The sequence below is a fragment of the Vulpes vulpes genome, unplaced genomic scaffold (assembly GCF_048418805.1).
Source record: "Vulpes vulpes isolate BD-2025 unplaced genomic scaffold, VulVul3 Bu000000691, whole genome shotgun sequence".
In the NCBI taxonomy this organism is placed as follows: domain Eukaryota; kingdom Metazoa; phylum Chordata; class Mammalia; order Carnivora; family Canidae; genus Vulpes; species Vulpes vulpes.
This window is the reverse complement of record NW_027325696.1, coordinates 135,242-156,654: the sequence shown is the minus strand read 5'-3', so window position 1 is coordinate 156,654 and position 21,413 is coordinate 135,242. Positions and strand designations below refer to the sequence as shown.

The following is a 21,413-nucleotide window of genomic DNA, read 5'->3' as shown; positions in this document are numbered from 1 at the left end:
AGTGTACCTAATAATCAACAAACGGGGACTGGGGTGTTGCGCAATGCAGTGGGTTATAATTATGGACTTGGAAAATTTCAACATATGACCTCATACTCTTTTCGTTACCATAAATCCCTGACTTGGATCAGCAAAAAGCACTAAAAACTTGCAATTTTAATATACTGAGTAGAACTGGCCAAGAATTGGTTTCAACTATTTATATTTCACTGTCAGATTTATGCCTTCCATACCCTCAGCGACTGCTCCATTCCTGGGGTTTTAATGAGTGATGGGCACAGAGTAACTGAAGAACAGCTTGCTTCATGGAGCCCCAGGGCAGTAGCTGTGTGGCCTAAACAGCCAACGTCCAAGGGCAAAGCGTGGTTAATTTTTTGTTTTATGTTGGAAATATGCATATACACTGTAGGCTACTTGTTTTACAGAAAACTTGTTATTTTTTAAGAATTTTTAGTTTTTTTTTTCTTTAATCCAACAGAGAGAAAGAGAAAAGTTGCTTTGCTGGATATAGTAGGTTTCGTGGTCAAATGTGTTTGGGAAATGCTACATGAAACCACACTAAACATACTTCTGTAATGAAGTTTTTCCAGGAGCTTTTCCTGTATCCGTGCAGCAATGTGACCCCAAAGTGACTGTGGAGCGAATGTGAGCGTGCAGGGCGCCCTGTACAGCCAGCGATTCGTGCACTTGCCCTGGGAAGCTGCTGCAGATCACGCCCACCCACCTCCAATGTTCTCAGGATTCCTTAAAGGCACAAAGTAAGTCAGAACAAGATGTGGAATAAAACGTGATTATTGTACTTTGAATTCCAGCATGCTCCTCCGCTACATGCTCTGTAGAAGCACCCAGAGTCCCCGCTCCCCCGGAGAGAAGGGTGCTAGTGGAAGGGCAGCTGCTTGAGGAAATGTCCACACAGTAGCAGAGCTTAACACGCCAGCCTGAGCCCCAGGATACGGGGCCGAAAGAGGGCACCGGGGAAAGAGGCGACTCTCCCGGGGTCCTTCATCCCCCAAGGGTGCTCACCCACTGCCGTGTTCATGTTTAAAGGGTGACTGCATCGCTCCAGCTTCTCTGGTGTGTATGTGAGAAATACCAGCCTTGGAAACACAAAAGAGCGTGTTCATCGGTTGTGAAAAGAAAACAGGGGGTGATGGATTACAGCCAAACTTTACGCCTTGGTGGCCCTTACCAAGCGGCTGCACCTGCCCACAGTGGAGCAAGGGGAGGGCTGACGGTCTCACCAGCCCCACTGGGTCCTGAGGAGTTGGGGGCTGGGTGACAGATGGCCTTTAAGAGAATCACAGTGCCAGAGTCTGAAAGTGGTGGTGACAAGTCTTGAGGCACGCTAGGGACTAAAACCGAAAGGTTGATGCAACAATTTTTTGAAGGACGCAGGAGTGGCTCTGACCCCCCATGGAAGCTTCTGCAGCTTTAAAGGTGGAAGCCAGCTAGGTCTCTTTGCTTAGCTCCGTGTCTGTGGATTTAAGGGAACCTTGCTCAATTGGGGTGCGGCTACTTTGTCACTCACGTATTCTATCCAAGGGGATGCTCTTTGGACACATTCTGGAGCTTCTGTAGCTACACGGATGTCCCTGGAGCAGAAAGAGGACCTCACCCTCACCTTCGCTGCTCATGACTTCTCCCAGCAGATCATTCCTTTACTGCATTTCTGTACCATGTCTGCTTGGACTTTCCTCTTCTACCCTACAGGAATCGAAGGTGTTGAACCCTGTTCCTTCCCGCTCTTTGTGCCCTTCCCTAATTCCCCACCTCTTTACCCGACTCTGCCAATGTAGAAGTACTGAAGAGAAAGAAAAAGGAAGCTTCTTACTATGATTTCAGCTACTTATATATAAATGTGTAATAAGCAGCGATGCATGAAACATTACTATGATTTGTTATAAAAAATAGCTTATGTTTACATGGCATTTACGTGTAGGCAATGGAGTTTTGAAAGCCAAATAGCTGTGTGCTCATCAAATTTAAGATGACAACGATAGCTAACATGAGCACTTACTATGTGCCAGGTACTGTTCCAAGCAATTTTGCATGTATGAATTCATTTATTGCTGAAAACAATCCAGGAGGCAGGTGGTCTGACTGCTCTACTTAATAGATGAAGAAATTGAGCACAGAGAGTTACGTAGCTGGTCTAAGGCCACAAAGCTAGCAAGATAGAAAAGCCAGAATTTGAACTCAGGTGACTCGACTACTAAACCTGTGAATAAGATAAATCATTTTGGAAAGTAAAAAAAAAAAAAATAATAATGAAAGCTCTATCTAGAAGAGTAAAAGAGCCCCTTTCATTTTCCCTGGAACCAGACAAGGAAAGAGACTCAGCATATGGGTTTTGTTGAGTGCATCACCCCATTCAAATACCTCACAGCTGCAGAGGAACTAACGTTGAGGGGAAGGAAGGAAAGATTTTAATTTTAGTTGCTATTTTCCATTATTAATTGACTCTATGAAATTTCTTATCTTTACTGTTCTCCTAAATGTTGGTAGCCTGATGATGTCCAAATAAAGAAGCCAAGAGGCAATTCCCCATCCAGTGAGAAGCAATTCTTTTAGGGCCTTAGAACACAGCTCTGTCTCCTATCCAGATGCTTCTCTTGACCCAAGAAAGGAATTTTTGGAGGAAAGTTAGCCATTTTGGAGGAAAGTTAGCCTCCCTACAATCAGGGAGTCAGGCAACTCTGCAGATGCACAAATGTAATTTTCTCTGAAAGGTCAATAGGGTCCAAAGAGACAGCCTGAGGAGTAAGCTGATACAACAAAGTTACCGGCCTCATTTGAGCCATTCAGATTCTTAATGAAAGTGTTCAATACACAGGCCCACCTACCGATCCTGTCTGCTGCTCCTAGCCAACTACCCAGTCTGACCTTTTCTACCACCTCCATTCTGTCTGCCCGCACCGCGAGAAGGCTGATTTCCTAGGCTGCTTTCTGGAAGGAAGATATTTTAAACAAATAATTATATCATCTTTTATTTCACTATGCACCATTTTCATTTCCAGGATTTCTAATTGTTTTTTTCTTCATAACCCCCTATTCTTAGTCAGTTTTTGTCTTTGTTTTAGAAGTTCTTATTTTTATGAATGTTATTCTAACTTTTGTCTATTCGAGGATCTACACATACCTAAAAATCATTTTTTAGGTATGCTTGATGACGGGTTTCTCCTGGTAAATTATCCCATTTGAGTTTTTTGTTGTTAAAACATTAGTTTTCCTTTAGGATTTTTGTTTGCATGCTCATTCGTGAGGGTGAATGTTTTCTCCTTACCTATGCTCATCCCTCCCTGTCTGGCAGTTTTCTGGCTCCCTACCCCCGATCCCAGGTGTCTGGAGTTCAGAACCAGGGTTCACCTTAGGCGACATGAAGCTCTCAGCCCATGTGGATAGTGCAGATCCAATCCGAACTAGCTGTGACTTGCCAGGGTTTTCAGCAGTGAATCTGTTATCTGTTCTTTCCAACACTAGGCCCATATAGTGGTTGTAGATTGTTCAGGCTCTCTTCACAGAAAAGGGGTTGTTGCCTCAATCTCCTGTGCATTTGGACTCATCTGTTATGCTTATAGCACCTTTTTTTTTTTCACTGCAGAAATGGAACTTACAGCTCTTTGTGGTCTGGAGCCCTTTAGGCCTAGGGTCATCTCTATATTCCCGTTCTAGCTCAGGTTGAGGTAGATGCTCATTCTTCTTAATAAGCATGGCTAAATTATCTTATTTGCTGAATATTTAAGAAACCCTCATTATAAACTAGGGATAGTTCATGGTACTGAGGAGGCAGTAAGGAACAAAATTATATTCTTCAAATATAAGTAATTTTTCTATTCTCTTTACATCTTTGAAGATATACAGCTTGGCGATCGAGTGGTAGTACGAGGCATGTATCTTGACCAGATGGTCATCTCTGTCATCTTAAACCAAGGTTGCTCTTTTTAACCATTAGACTTCCTCACCTTCTACAACATAAAACAGTGTTTTCTAAACTTATCTTACTACAAGTTTCATCTACGATGTTTAATAAAAACAAATCAGAGGACCCATCACAAACTTACTGAATCAGAATTTTCAGAGAAAGAGTCTGGAAATGTGTAAGTGTTCAATAAAGCTCTCAGATAACTCTTCTAATGGAATGAGCTGGAAAATACTGTTATAAAGTATGTGATTATATAAATAAAAAAATTATCAAATCCAGATAGAAAGAAAACCTAGCCTGCTGTGTTAAAACTACTATATAAAAGATCTATAACAAAAATGGATTGGGTGCTTACGCATATTAAGACCAATTCTCTGCTGTCATGAATCTTAACAGCATATAAAAGACAATATATCTGTTTTTAATAATAGAACCACAAAGAGATTTTATATTTATTATACTTCTTTATGTCATTTCTAGATTATAGCAGTGTTATAATAGTATTGAAAATAGGAGATGGCAGGACCCTGTGGATAGAAGCTACTCCAATTCTATGGTGATAAAAGGAGACATGCATAGTCATCAAATCATTCTAAATATAAGAAATATACTTTTTATAATAACACTTTACAACTTAAAATATCTGAATTTAAAAAAAAAATCAATTTGGTACGATCATTTTAACAGGAGAGCCTTCTTGAATTTGTTAACTAGTGTTACCATTTCATTTTAAGATATTGGTAAACTACTATTTTTACATCTTGCATAATGAACTTGGTAATTTATTAGTATCAGGCAGGCTAACAGCATATTCCCTATAACTACTGACCAACTAGGACTAAGCCAAAAAAGACAATGATATATTTCATATAAACATTCATGAATATTCTCACCTATAGAGTCAGGCAACTGTTGCAACATATTGGATGACAGTAAGAGGTCCTCAAGGGCTTCACATCCAGAAATTTCCATGTCAACCGTTTCTATTCTGTTTTTTGACATATCCAGGTATACCAACATCTTTAACTTCCCTATAGACTTGATAACATTGCATAAACTCAGGGTTAGTTGAGAAACTTTCACAAGACATTTGAAAGTTATAAAAAGCACAACACTGTAAAACTTATTTTAAAAGCAGCTACAATAATAACAAGCATTGGCAGGAATGTAGAGAAATCGCAATCCTCGTACACTGCTAGCAGGAATTTAAAATTGTGCGGCTACTTTGAAAAACAGTTAGAAAATGTTGGAGTTTCTGTATGACCCAGCCATCCCTAGGCATATACTCAAGAATGCAATATAAGTCCACACAAAATCGTAAATGTTCAAAGCGGTATTATCCACAGTAGTCAAAAAATGGAAACAATCTAAATGCCTATCATTTGATGAATAGATAAACAAAATGTGGTATATCCTCATGTTGTAATATTATTTTGCAATAAATGCAAATATATGCTACAAAATGGATGAGCCTTCAAAACATATGCTGCGAAAGATGCCAGTAACAAAAAATCCACCTGCTGCACGATTCTATTTATATGAAACGTCCAGAATAAGCATCTCTATAGAGACAGAGAGCGGATTAGAGTTGCTGGAGGTTTGGGGGGAAGGGGACATGGGATTGATTGGGACTGGCTTCAAGGTTTCTTCTGGGGATAATGGAAATGTTCTAAAATTAGATTGTGGTGATGGCTATTTAACCATGTGAATATTCTAAAAGCCACTGAATTGTATATTTTAAATGAGTGAATTTTATGGTATGTGAATTATATCTCAATACAACAATCTCGACACTGCAGAAGAAATCAGCCAATCAATCAATCAAAATAAAGATTGCCACCCAAATAACATATGTTGACATGTTGATTCTTACAATTCCAAACACATAAAAAAAGGTTTTAAATCATGATTTGGACTTTATCCTACTAAACAGTTTCAATATTTTGTTCATTCAACAGTTCTTTTTGAGGATCTACTACGTGTCAGGGCTTGTGTTACACATGGAAAAACAATCATAAAGAAGTCAACTAAGTATGATGAGAGACTTGTCATGATACAGACAAAGTCTTTGATTCTTACAGAGCTCGTAGTAGTGGAGGAAACTGTCAAATAAACAAACAATTATGATTATTTATAATGGTAGCAAGAAAAACTAGCATGTGTAGAATGCCGTAGAAGCACAGGGCTGCAAACTGCCTGGAAGACATAGCTTGTCAAGAAAAGGAGAACCTGCACCCGGAAGAGAAAATGACTCAGACACTCACAGCAAAATGTGAAAAATCATGGCATGTGTGAGGAAGAGTGGGAAATTTGATTTACAGCATTACAAGAAGCCAGGTGTTAAAAGGCCTTGCGCGTTATGTGAGGAGATGTAAATTCTACCGAACAGGCAAGGAAAGCTGCTCAAGGCTTTTAAGACAGAATGACACGATCAGGTTTGTGCTTTAAAACACTGCCTTCAGGGAGCTGTGGAGGAAAGATTCATGGTGGGAGTGGCGGAGACCCATCAGAAGATTCTGGAAACATGGCAGCTGAGGAGATGAGAAGGACCTGAGTTAAGGCAGCAGATGTGAGCATGAAGAGGGGACGGGCTTGAGAAAACTTAAGAAGTGGGAGAATTAGATTCACAAGTAACTGCTGAGGACAGGGAAGAACAAAGTCCTACCGTGAACAGGAATTACGGGGACTGCTTAGCTGGGACGTGGACCATGGGAGTCAAAGCAAGATGAAAGTCCTCATTTTCTTTCTCTTTCAGGGCATGTTTTGCAAATAAATGCCCCCCACACACCCGCGTTCAGTGGGTCATCTGTCCTTCTAACCTACCTGGGCACACTTTAGTATACTGTCTCTAATTATTTGACAGAGTGGAAATAAATAAGTCAATAAACTTATTATGCACACAAGCACACCCTCGGTACTGTGCTGAGTACCTTACATATATTATTCGATTTAATATTTCATATCCTGGCTGCTCCAAATGTGTTTTGCAGACCAGCAGCATTGGCACCGTCTGGAAGCCTGTCAGGAATGTGGATCTCAGACCCACTCCAGACCTACTGAATCAGAATCTGCACTTTGGCACACATTACAGCTTAGTAATTATGTGATGTCACACACTGGGTTCCCTGGAAAGCAGAGACAAAGAGAAGCTTATGCGAGACTGTCCTTGGGATCAATACCAGTGGAAAGATAGAGGGAGAAAGGAAGCATGACTGGGCAGATGCAGAAGCCCAGCTGTGATGCGTCTTGAGGGAGTCTGCAGCCGGCTCTTCAGGGCTCACTAAGCTGGGATTGCCCTGTATTTGTCCTGAGGAAGACTGAGGAGCCAGACCTTTATCACCAGTCGCTGGGTGGAAGTCTCCCAGAATAGGGATGTGACCCGGGTAGGGAGGTTCTGTTCAGCTGGAGCAGTTCCTGAAGAAGGTGGAGAGCTGCAAGTAGCATTCCCAGAAGCTTCAGGAATAGAGTCAGTTCTTCCTTCCAAGAGGATGATGCATGCCAGCATCTACTACCAGTAACCTTCTAAGGTTTCCCCATTAAGAAGGGTGCAGCTAAGATTCAAACTCACTTTTCTCAGATGACAGACTACAAAGCCTGTTGATTATATGGGCAGTTACTGACCTCTAACTCCCTAATTAACCCAGCACATATCTGTAGCCCTGCTCCCTCCCGTCCTCCCCATGGAGGCAGAGAATGTGAGCAAGCTCTTGGAGTAGATAAACAGTGGCTAAGCTAGGAGCGGAGTAATTTGGGTGACAGGCCAGAGGGCTGAATTCCCCGCTTGCCTGGAAATATGTCACTTGGAAAAACACTGTCACTCTACTTATAGATTTCCACCCTAAGGAGCTATTACGCTACCATGGCTCATTCTTCCCTTCTGGTGAGCAAGAAAAGGATGATAGATGTGGTGTGTGTGTGTGTGTGTGTGTGTGTGTGTGTGTGTGTGTGTTTCTTTTTTGTTTCTTTATCATGAGAAAATTTCTTTACTCTGAACCTCCTTCATTGTTATCTGTAGTGGAACTTAATATTTTGCTGTGAAGTTTCTAAACATCATTTTTAGAAGCAAAATAACACTTCGGTGTTTATTTTTGAGTCTTCTTAAACTCTCACTTTCAAACACCTTAGAAAGGCAACAGTAGCCTGGAGTGATAAAGGCTTTTGAAGTCCAATGTCTCAGAGTCCTTGGGGATATTGAATCTTGCTCCAACATCCCTTGACATAGAGGGGTCTGTATGTGAGCAGTAGAAGCAAATGAAAAGAGTAGAAGCCATCACAAACAAAAGATATTGGAGTTTGTTTAAAATCAAATATAGACTCAATGCATTATTTAGTCACATTTTGAATGACTGATCTTAGAAGGACATTCATAGGACAGCTATGTGGAAGACTAATTTTTTCATCATTATCTACTTGCTTCCCTGATTTACAAAAAACAGAGTAGCAAAATGATAGCTCAGGCTTCCCAAAGTATTTTAGAAGTATATTAATGAAAATATACTTTGATACATGAACTAATAATAAGATGAACTTGCTTTTTTTCCTGTGTCTTATGACACCAAATATTTAGGATTGATCATTCTGTGAAACTGATAGACATGGGCTAGCTAAAGGCTGCGTTCAAGATTAGCTTGTCAAAGACATGTGTTTCTAGGTACTTGCATAGCAACTATTTGCTAACACAGACATTCAGAAAGCCATGACTCTTTATGGCAAGGAGATGGGGGTTCCCACAAGGAATAGAGCAAAATAAGAAACTCAAGTGTACTAACATGAGAAATGTCCTTAAAGCACCGTATGAGAAAAATCTACTCTTGAAACAGGCAAAGTAGGCAGCATTACCTGTTTCATGGACAATTTCATCACTACTTTTCCATTTAGATAATAAGGTTACTAAGGAGTTTGAGGTCTGAGTTGATTTTCAAGGTTGGATTTTGGGAATGTAACGCCTACAAAAAAGTAGGATCAACGTAATTCTCATCTGTGCCTCCTGCTGATTCTAAAGCAGCAGCATTTTGGAACATCATAGTGAACAGCAGCCTCTGGTGCTGGTTTCAATGATCACCGTCTACCTGAGGCATGACCTTGGGCCAGTTACTTAAATTAACTCTCTGTTTTAGTTTCCTCATCCATAATATAGGGATGGTAATAAACCCTACTTCATAGGATCATTATGAGGATTCAGTGAGCAAGTATTTGTAAAACACCTAGCATTTATCATGAGTGAGGCATTATCTAGGTGATTTTTAATTAATAAACATATTTAAGCGGCAGGTGTATTTTCCAACTAGACATACACCCTGATTCCTCAATCTGCACAGGGAATTGATGAGTATCTTACCTGTGTTGCCCCAAGATCTGTACATACCCTTAATATGGCACAGATCAGGCTCTACTCTGTAGTGGAATCTAGATCTCTCTCTCTCTTATTATGGATGAGCTCCTCACACAAATATATTCAAGGTCATTGATTATATTATCTTTGTAACCCTAACATTAACATAGTTTTTGGTTCATAGAGGCATATTTGTAAACGGTTTTTGAATAAATCAATATATAAAGTATGTGCACGCTTTTTTGTTTTGTGTCTATGATGACAGTATAAATGTATTCTTTTGATAAGAGAAGAAAATATTTTTTTCCTTAATCTTTTGCCAGATTTTCTCCTTTATGTGGCTTCATGCTTGTTCAAAAGAGAAAAACTTCTTGTTCTCATTGCTTTTGCAATCATTCCAAGGAGTTTTTAATGTCAGGTCAAAAGAAGAATAAGACTGGCTTTGGGAACACATATCTAAATCTCAGTGGCTGAGGAGTTATTACAAATCCAGCTGTCCTGTCTACTTAGCTCAATGCCCAATGCAAGGGGTTTGAAATTGGCTATTACCAATAGGAACATTGTGGCAGAGGGGTGTGTGTGTGTGTGTGTGTGTGTGTGTGTACATGCTTACTTGAGTGCATGTGTTATGAGTGGCAAGACGCAGTGTTTTACAAAGCCCTTCTTTCACTGAATGGAAAAGGTAGGAGTGTTCACACTCAATGAACTGACCAGTAAATCCCTCTTAGGAGATATTACTGGATTGTCTCTCTGTTAAAAAAAAAATGGATTCTAGTTTGACTTTCTTTTTTAACATTTTGTAATTTACCCTTATCATTTCCAAAAATTCAGATGTATTCTATTGGAAATTACCTAAATTGAGAGAAAGATTTTTTTTTTTTTTTTGTGGAAGAGCTTTAACAATGTAAGCAGAAACAATCATCTAGTTACCTATAGGAATAAGTTTGATTTTGCAAAAAATAAGACTTGGACTTTATATGTAGCATTTTCTTTCTCTATACATAACAATATAAATTTCTCAGTTTTTAAAAATCAGTATGTAGAGAGATGAAAATGTAATCCTAAGAGAACAAGAGAAATCTTTCATACATTTTATATACCTACACCATTTACAGAAGGTATGTGAAATAAAGAAAAAAAAAAAAGCTATGAAAAACACTTGGTGTTCAAAAAATGCTCTTCTTTGAAAGGCAATCACTGAGATTTACAAATGAAGATTATCATTAATTACAATAAATATATAACAGATGCTAGACCACATGGCATAATAAAAACTTACATACCCCAGGTAGCACTTGCAATGCATTATTATCCATCCACAGCTCCCTTAAATTTTGTATCTGATCCAGAACTTCAGGCTGGGAGAGAGATAGGAAGAAAGGCAACAAAATTAGTTTTTTTCTTAGCAATTGTGCTAAGAAGTGTAATTTCTTGAATCTGGAAACTTTATTTGTCAATCTAATGTTAATCCTCTAGGAAGTTCTAAGTTTAACCCAACCTCCATCAAAACTGGTAGTCCCTGAGGTAGCCAGCCTAGAACTGACCTGGAAACAATCACAACAACAATAATAAAAATTAAAATCTATTACGCTGTCTTAACAGCCTACAGTCATCCTTTATAGCATTTATCATACTCTAATTACTCAATGCGTCTGTCTTCTTCACTAGAATACAAGCTTTTGAAGGGCAAAGCAATGTTTGTTTTTTAATCACTATTCCTCATATCCCTTATATTTGCCTTGGTACTTGGCACGCAGTAGGTTTTTATTATATGTGTGTAGTAGAACCTTACACACACCCTCCCCATAGGCATCACATTACCGTGATATGATAATAGTACGAATTGGACCCACTCGTTTCTTATCCCTTCATTTACTCGACAGATTATTACTGGTTGAACAGTGGATGCCCTGTATGTGAAAAGCATACTGTAGAGTCCACAGTTATTCAAACCCAGTTCCTGCCTTGAAGTAGCTGATGATCTAATTGAAGAGACAAATACATATAAACAACTGAAACAGAAGGTAGCATACGAGAGAAGAGAATAATGTAGAGAAGATCAGAGAAAGGAGAGAGAGAACACGATTAGGGTGTAACACATGGTGCACAATGAAATACTCTAATTCCCTAAGTTGAAGTTGTCTCTGAATTCCACTTTGTGGGCAGCAGACTATATAGAGAGGATAGAGGAAGCTATTGCCACCAGCATCATCTCTTGATTTGTGATGACCTTTTTCTGATTTCTCTCCAAAAATTATCCCATTCGGGACCTTAAGGCCACCTGCTTCCCTTGAAGTTGACTCCTTTTAGTCACTCTAGGGAAGTGAGGAAGGCCTGTATTCACCTGGCCACAGGGTTGGCTCAAGGATGGAAACTGGAGCCATTCAGAACAGATGAGAAGCAATGTTTCTTTCACTGAGACTTCAGGGGAAGAGACTCTTGGTCTTCCCTGCTGAATTAGCAACTGGAAGGATACAGCTCTGAGAGTTTCAGGCATGAAAAAAAAGAAAAAAAAAAACAGGGAAGAGCTTGTTTGATTTAAAAGATGGATCCTGATGACATATTGGGCTGAAATTAAGCCATGCCTGAAGTCAGATGTTTCCTCTCTTTCAACTGCAAAAAAAAAATTATCACTGAAACAAGATACTACCATAGTTCAATAAAATTTGAGACCTAATTAGGAAAACCAGTGTATTTTATAGAAAAATAGTGGAAAAGAATCGAATTGTTTCTATGTAATGATGAGAATATTGGTAATTGTGAGGCAGCAGGAGTTACATACAAACATCTGACACATTAGTAGGGCTGCAGAGACTGCACGACTACCTTGGAGAGAGCCTCTGATGCCTTTGGACTGCAACTGCAATGGAACATGGTACTGTTCTTTGGAGAAGTTTCATTTATAACAAGGATCAAAATCTAAAGTTAGATCATGGCATTCAGCTGTGGACTCAGAGGCATGTGTGAGTAAGTGTGGAAGATTTCTTTTGTGTGTAGGAAAATATTCTCACTTTTACTTAGATCGACAGGGAACAGGCAGTGAAATACTCTACCTGTATGTTAAGCTGGGCAAGGGTGGAAAACATGAATCAAATGTAGGAAGCACAGTCTAGCGTGCAGAAGCTTGGAGGCAGAGGGATGGCTCGGAACAGTCAGGGCAGTTGGAAAATATCAGTCGCATGGTGCAGATTTTCCTATGCCTAGGCATCATGCAGACTTTAGAAAAAGGGAGGGTTGCATACTGGTAACTTCAATACAGCCTCATCTTTGCAATAAGACAGACACTAATTTACAAATTTGGATCAATGAGCATCACTCAAGATAAACTTGATTGTGCTGTGGTAACAAATTAATCCTGAAATCTCAGGGGCTTAACACCAGATAGGCTTCCTTCCCATTCCCATTACATGTCCAGTGTCATGGGTTTCTGCCCCCACAGTCTTGTGTTGTTGCCATCTCAAGACTTCCAGAAGAGCAGGAGCAGAGAAGAGAGTGTAGAAAACTGGGCACTACTCTTAAAAATCTCAGAGTACATGTGACACATATCACCTCTGCTTATAGCTCCTCATCTAGAGCTGTTTATAAGGCCTGGACCTACGTTCAAGAACGGCTGGGAGATATAAGGGAAATTCATGGAATATTTGAACACTACTGTCCATGCCACACAGTGACATCATATAAAAGAAAAGAATGACAAGAATGGATAAAAGTACTTTAATAATTTACTTATCCCTTTATTCTGTAAGTACTTATTAAACACCTCCACAATTCCAGGCCTAACACTGATGCATGGTGTAGTCTAAACTGATGGTCTATTTCTAGGCAAACACACAAAAGGTAAATATATGGTATAATGGGAATATAAGGAAAGGGGGACCTATATGCCCTAATTATGAGGAAGCCACATAAGTATTCATGAGAGGGAGTTGGTCAGTAGAGAGGAGAGGACAGGAAGCACATTTTAGCCAGATGCATAGGGGAGAAATAGTATAGATGTATGAATGGCAACAGGCAGTTTGCTTTATTGGAGTGTGAAGTTTGAAACAGAGTGAGTAGCAGAAAATGAGGCTAACAGAAGAGGGTGGGGTCTATGAAGTCCTCATATTTTGTTAGGGAAATAGAAGATTATTATATGGGTAAAGGGACATCACCAACTGTTTAAAAAATATTTTTAATAGGAAGTGATAGTGGAAAAAAGAAAAGAAAAAAACAGGAAAATTTAAGAGGGCTAATAATGAAAGAGGTAATGAGGAATAAAGAGAAGTTGTTGGATTCAGGAAACATTTAGAAGATGAAAACAGTAGGATTTGGTGACTTGATATAAGGTGAGAGTGGGGGTCATGCATGTCCTCCAGTTTCCCAGCACCTGGTGGTGCCACCAATGGAGATGCAGAGAATATTGAGGTAGGAACAGATATGTGGGGAGACTATGATTTGCTTTAGGTTCCTGTGAGACACAGGTGGAGATGTCTATGGAACCGTTTAACTATTAAAATCTGAAGCTTAGGGAATAGGTCTGAGCTAAGGATACAACTTAGGTGTTTGTGGAGGTAGAAACACATGTGGACAAGTTCCCTACGAGGGAACGTGAGGGAATCAGAGGTGCAGCTGAATGAGAGAGGAACCCTGAGGAACACTAACGTTTGAGAGCTACACACAGGAAGAGCAGACTCAGAAGAAGGCAAAGAGGAACAGAGTCCAGGAGAGTATGGGGTTACTAAAGCCCAATAAATAGAGTTGTATTAAGAATAACGGAGTGAATAAGAGTATCGTTTGCAGCAGAGGCATCCAGTGAAATAAGAGACTGAAGATGTCCACTCAGTTTTGGAAATATTAGTATGCTGGTAACCTTGGTGATAGAAATCGAGGGGCTAGTAGGAAATTGAGGAAGTCAAGCTGATAAGAAGACACTAGTAGGAAGGGACAGATTGAAGACAGAGAAAATGCAATTTTTAGAACTAATGGAGTAAATTCTAAGAGGTGATAAAATAAGATGAAACTGATAGCACGGAAAGAGAAGCTGGCCTTGAATAGAAGTAGGATACCTCTTTCACTGAGACTCAAGGGAAGATGGTAAGGATGGTGTGGTTGTAGGTGAACCCTATGGGGGGAAGAAGTGGGAAGAGGGCATGTCTGAAAGTCTCAAAGTTTCTTGATGAAGTAGGGAGCAAGATAATCTGTTGAACGGGGGGGTCAAGAATTTTCTATATGTAGAGCACCTGGGCAGAATGGCACATACTAGCAGAGTTTGAGGGGAGTCAAAGAAGAAGCTAGGGGCAACCAAAGGAGCTCTATCAATAATAATTATTTTAACTTTTTAGGGGCTAGGTGGGGGACTGACAGTCTAGGAAAAAACAGAAGAAGCAAGAGATTTCAGGTTTCCATGAGGTCAGCGAGGAATGCAGGAGATGTGAGGGATTGAGAGAACTAGGAGGATGAAAAGTTCGTATGAGAGCAGAAGTTAGGAGTGTAAGATTTCTGAAGTGGTTCCAGGCAATGACAGACTTGACGCTGGAACTCTGGGTAGTATGAAATCTTGGTGTGTGGGCAGGGCAGGATGCTGTGGGAACATAAGGCCTTGCATGGTCTCTAAAAATTTGGGTAGACTTTCATGCACTGCCTAACATGTTCCCTTGGCTGTGTCGGAGAAGGTGGCAGATGAAGCTGACCAATTATACCTGTCAAATATCTCTCACACTGGGTTCTCCTGGGAACCCTAGACGTCCATGACTACTTGGAAAGGGATAACTAATTCCAACTTATATTTCTACTTTATTTCAAAGGTTCTCATTTAATTTATTTAATAACATAATAAGGTAATAATAGTCCTACTTTATGGGTGAAAAATCTGATAATCATTTCTTGGGGAAAATGAGAATGATTTTATGAGGGTTGCATAACTGCAGCTGGGACCGTTCCTCAGGTCTTCTGGCTCCAAAGATGACATCATGTTACAGCTTAAGACTGAAATTCTGAAATAACGAAGAATGCTGGTGATCACAGATGCCCAATAAAGAAAGTAAAGCATATGCTAGATTTCAAAAAAAAGATAATATGTTTATTACTGGATATTATAATAAAATGTGCCACAGAAGAAATTTCAGCTAGTTCCTAATAACAGCAGAGAGAAAATATATTTAGTGGATCAATACATGACCTCGTTGAAACAAAAACCATAACATGAAGATGATGCAATGGCATTTCATGATCAATAAACAATCTTAAGTGGGTCTTTGAACTGAACTAAATGACCTGCACCACCCAACCTCACACATAAATTGCCTTTTTTCATACTACAGATCTTCCATGATTTACGATGGGGTTACATCCTGATAAAGCCATCATAAGTTGAAAATATTCATATCAAAAGTGCATTTAATACACCTAATCTATTGAGCATCATTGCTTAGCCTGGCCCACCGTAACCATGCTCAGAACACTTACATTCACATGCAGTTGGGCAAAATTATCTGATGCAAAGCCTATTTTATAATAAAGTGTTAAATGTCTCATATAATTTATTGAGTACCGTATTGAAAGCAAGCAACAAAATGGTTGTAAACGTATCGGTTGTTTGCCCGGGTGTCCCCCTCGCTGACTGGGAGCCCCTCCTCCCTGTTGCTGCCCAGCACGGCCAAACAGCATCCCACTGCATATTGCTAGTCGTATGACCAAAATTCAAAATTTGAAGTCTAGTTTCTATTGAATGTGTACCGTTTTTGTGTTATTGTGAAGTTGAAGAATCATATGTCGAACCACGGTTAAGCCAAGGATCATCTGTACTTGTTGTCATAGCAAAGTCAATTGTGTCCATTAAAAATGAATGAGTTTACTTAAGAATGGCTTCGGGTATTCAATGCTGATGAAGGTGTGTGAGCACAAAGTGCTTTGAGGATTATAGGTTAGCATAGTCGTCTAAGGAAAACGTTTCCAAATATGTTTCTCATGTCTTAAAAATATTCACATCTGCTTTCAGGCAACTAGCCTTACTGAGATGCTCTGAAATATAGAAAATTCTTACTGTAGAAAAATTTCACTGAAGAATAATATAATAGAATATTATAATATAATATTTATATACAATATAATAATTGATATATTAAAAATTTCACTGATATAATTGATATATTAAAAAGTTAGTCACAGTCTAAATAAACAATAGCTTAAGGGAACATATAACCAAATAATGATAAAATCTTTTGTTGTTATAGTATACAACAATGAAAGTGAATTATCTATACTTTTAAGTGTGCTGATGGAAAGATCTTGCAGACATAAATGATAAAATAGGCATAAAAATTCATATAGCACAAGTTGATTTCCAAAAATTATAAAACAGTGCTATATATATATATATATATATATATATATATAAACAATATAAACATATACATATATATGCAATTAAAAAAGGACTATATGGAATAGAAGCGCACCAAATTCAAAGTTATAATTGTGCTGTGATAGGAACAAGACCAGGAGGGACCAGCATAAAAGACTTCCATTTGAGCTACAGTGTTTTATTTCTTTCAAAAAAAGATTGAACTCAAATACAAAAAATAGTCAACTTGTTCATTTTGGTTAGTAGGAATTTAACATATTTCTTTAAAATTTTTATATTTTATATTTTATAAAATATATTTTAAAATATTATATTATAATGTAAATATTAAATGCATATTTAATAGAAAATATTTATATATTTTATAAAAATATACTTTTATATGTTTTTACTTTTTTAAGGGTCAGAAAAATATCAGAGGAAACTACATCAAAATATTAATTTAAAAATATCAATGGTGAGATTATGAGCGATTAAAATTTCGTCTACATTTTTTCTATAATTTCCAAATTTTCTATAGTATATAGGCATTACTTTAATAATAAAAAAATAGAGAATATTTTATTCTAAATTTATACCCACCTAAACCACTTTAGAATTCTTTCTGAAGTGACCTTACTTTGATTGCTAAAATGGTCTAAGAAAATGATTACATCAGCATGAACATAAATGGAACATATATTTTGCATGACTGCAACAAACTGCAATAACTCCTGTCATGTATATACAATTTTAGGCTGTTCTACTGATTTGGATATATGTGTTACTTTTATTCCACTAATTTACATGATAGAGTTTGACTATATTTATTTATACCTCTATTAAGTTTTTTCTTCCATGAGGTTAAGAGAAATATTTACTGAAGAGCATAACATCTGACATGTATCTAATTTTGTCAAAATTAAACCAGGAAACCTTAAAATTTTAAACTTTAGGAAAAGAACTTTAGAGGGTGCCTAGGGGTTCGGTCGGTTGGACATCTGACTCTTGATCTCAGGTCAGGTCTTGATCTCAGGGTCATGAGTTCAGGCCCCATGTTGGGTAAGGAGCCTACTTAAAAATAAACAAATTAAAATTAAGAAAAGAAAAAGAACTTTAAATTTTAAGTGTCTTAAAGTTGATGAGATGATCTGATGATATAATAATAACATCTTGTTATTCCCAGACACTGTGCAGAGACTAGAAGGCAGCAGGATGGAACCTATTTCAAAATGCAGATAAATACAAGTTTTTTTTTTTCTGAAATCAACAAATGTAAAATATAAAATGCAAGTCTGAAAAATTATATTCTCTAACCAAAGTGATATAATGATATTTCATTGAGATATTTCAGTTACTATATTTTTTCTAAAGTTTGAGATTGATACTTCAAATTATCATTATTTTATGTTTGCCCTCTTTGATAATTTTTAGAGTTTGCAATTTGCCAAGGAACCAAGATTACATTCTAAGAAACTTTCTCCCGTTTCTCATTAAATTTTTTATTTAATAATATGCTTGGTGTGCTACAGACCGTTAGCTCTCATAACTGGGAAACTTTCCATTCATGCATTTCATAGTGCACAGCTGAAATCCTTTCTGATATACAAAATTGGATGATTAAAATTGTTCTGTTCTGATGGCCAGCCGACTTGTTCATTCTCTCAATTGTTCTGTCCTACACACCTTGAGACCATTTAACTTCTTCAGTCAATTTCTTTGGAGATGAAACGGTTAGCTCCAGAGGGTCTCAGCCTATTTCCACTTTACGTTAGTTTTATGTTTCCCAATTTTATTTCAGACGCCATTCCCACAAAAATGTTCGTATATTAAAACTTTACTTTTAATTTAATTACTGCAATTGGTAATTTAAGAAAATATTTTTACATGCCAGAAAATATTTAAGAAAATATTTTTAAGAAAATATTTTTACATGCCAGAAATTATTGAATGAATAAATAAACAGGTATTCTTAACAATTAATAATAAGATGCACTGCTGAAATAACTGTGATTAATTTATAATTAATTGAAACACTTTCAGCCATAAAGTTTAATGAATATTTTAATATGAATATGAATATAACATATTCCATTTAAATTCTCAGATGAGTATGTTGACGGCACACAGGAAAAAAATCTACAGAAGACATGATTTTGAGAGGGAGAGACAATACATGAAATGACTGAATTAGTCTCCAAAAGGATCTGAAAACGTTAGAACACTGGACAGCTCTAATTACGTGAAGTTTAATAGGGACAAACATAAAATCCTGCCATATGTTTCCCAAACCAATTATACACATATACATTAGAGGCAGAAGGAAATGTGAAGAAAATTGAGGATTTAAATCAAGAGTAAGCTCAGTGTTGACTAATTCATTTGCTTAGAGTTGCCTTCATTCGGTCCAGAGACACCGCCTGCCCCACGCACAGAAGACATTACGGTGATCTTTGGGAATATGATTCAGAGTGTGAAGGGCTGTCCCAAGATCTTTTCTATCAACGTCCTGTTCTATGCAACCATCAGCCCACAGAAGGACTACAGTATTCTGTTCCCCTCTAGGTGCCCCAGGGTAAAGGTGTCTTCAACAAACCAGAGCTTATTCAGAATAAGCCATAGGAGAAATGGCAGAAATGATACGGAAGCTGGAGATACAGAAGCTACAGGCAAGCAAGACGCCGGTCTTTAAATAACTGAAGGTTGTTGCATGGAGAGGGGCTGGATTTGTCCTACCTTTATCACCAGTTCAGAATTAGAATCAGTGAGGAAAGAGTTTAGAATTAGTATCAGTGAGGAAAGTTGTAGGAGTGATTTTTTTTTTCCCAATTAGATCTGTCTAAAATGAAATAACCTAATTTCCCAAAGGAGAGAGTGATTCTTCTATGAAATGAACATATAGCTCCCCAAGAAGATCCAAATAATAAGAATAAAACAGTAACAACAACACAAGCTAAGTTCTTTTGGACACTTACTACAAAATGGCATTTTTCAAGGTGCCTCTACATAAATTATTCTTAATGAATCTTGACAGCTATCCAGTGTGGTAGGTATGATTTTTGGACAGGTAGTAAGCAGGGTGGTTAAGAGCTTGGTTTGGGGACCTGGACGGAGTTCAGCTCAGGGTTTTGTTGCTTACAGGCTATAAAATCTTGGTTTGGGTTCCTTGTCTGTAATAGGTGAATGGCAGGGGCACATTAATGAGGATTAACTGCTCTTAAATATTTGAAGTACGGGGGTCTCTGGGTGGTTCAGCGGTTGAGCGTCTGCCTTCAGCTCAGGGCGTGACCCCGGGGTCCTGGGATCAAGTCCCACGTCGGGCTCCCTGCAGGGACCCTGCTTCTCCCTCAGCCTGTGTCTCTGCCTCTCTCTCTGTGTTTCTCATGAATAAGTAAATAAAATCTTTAAAAAAATATTTAAAGTGCTTGGAACACTGAAAAGTTTTAAGTGCTGTGCTCAATACTCAGTGAATATTACCTATTATCCCCACCTTACCGACAAGGAGATTTGGGCATAAAGAAGCAAATGACTGTGCCCATAATTTTATGGCTATTATATAGGGGAGACAAGAGCCTGATCTTGAAGTTTTGTCAGATGATGAATAAGAGGAGTATCCTAGAGAAAAGTGCTAAGTGGTTCATTTCTAGCATGGTGCTCCTTGGGCTGGCAGCTTTGAGATGAAAGCGTCAAAGGAAGAGATCAGATGCTAAAGAGAAGCTTTAATTCCTTCAACAAATGTGTTCAAGTCACTACTTATCAGGAGTCTATTTTGTACCAAGCACTGGAGAAAAAGTAGAGAAAAAAACCAACCAACCAAACAAACAAGCTCTCATGGAGATTACGTTCGGATTTCCTGGGGTGGGTCCCATCACGCCTTGGCAATTAGGGAAGGGAAGGGATTCTGATTCCATGATTTCCATTTTAATGTACTATCCGCTCCCCCACGGAGATTACACGGCTTGATGATCTCGTCTGAATCGAAACCCGAGAGGGAGAAACTGTCTAACATATACGCTCGCATCTCACAATTCAAACTGGTCTCAGCCTTCTTTCTCCAAAAACCCACATCCACTTCCTCCCTCCCCCTTTCTCTACACTGCAGCCCGGAGGCCATTCCATTATGTCCTGTATCCCACTATCCAAAGAATATGAATCTCGGATACCTTTACCATATGGTGCAAAGCAAGTCTCCTCTGACCCTTTCCTGTCCCTACACCTCCATTCAAACTTGGGCCTCAAGGAAACCCGAACTCTGCTGCTCCTAGAGGCATCAGGCTTTCTCTCGCGACCAGGACTTCCCAAATGTTGTTCTCGAAGCCTGTGGGTCTGATCATTGATCGGGCGAGGTATTCCTTTGGTGTTGGTGTTCCTACTGGAGGACTTTGCCTATGATACTGGGAGCTCCTTGAAGCAGGGACCTGAATCTTATTTACCTTCGTATCTCCAACTCTTTCCAAGGGAATACGCTAGTGCTTCACACATTTCATCTGAATTGAACAGAATCAACAATCCACACTCATAATCAATATTTTCCTCCATTCCAATTCAGTAACTCACTCCCAATACCCCACTTAAGCTGTCGTCGCAGGAGTGTGTACCAACTCTGAAATCTCAATCGCACATTCCCCCTGGCTGACCGTGGGCTCCTGCACTGCCATTCCACTTATGTCCGTGCCCTGGAATTCCCCGGGAGCAGTGACTGGCGTGACTTCTATGCTGACTTCACCTTTATTCATTTCTCTTTCCTTCCTTACCAGGCCGAGATTCACGAGTAACACTTCATCATCATGAACAGTTTCTTGCAAACGTCACTCGGCAAATGTGTCCTCTTTTGTCAC

At 38.7% G+C, this 21,413-nt stretch overlaps 1 protein-coding gene across 1 annotated transcript in view; it reads right to left on the bottom strand.

Annotated features, from left to right (window-relative positions):
- LOC112912909 (leucine-rich repeat-containing protein 7-like) overlaps nt 1-21,413 on the bottom strand; it is a gene marked incomplete at its 3' end in the record, with an annotated part of 122,052 nt that overhangs the window by 77,184 nt on the left and 23,455 nt on the right. Inside the window, 4 exon segments of the mRNA XM_072745170.1 lie at nt 4,816-4,960; nt 10,538-10,612; nt 20,671-20,961; nt 21,174-21,324. Of these exon segments, the coding sequence (XP_072601271.1) occupies nt 4,816-4,960; nt 10,538-10,612; nt 20,671-20,961; nt 21,174-21,324 (662 nt within the window).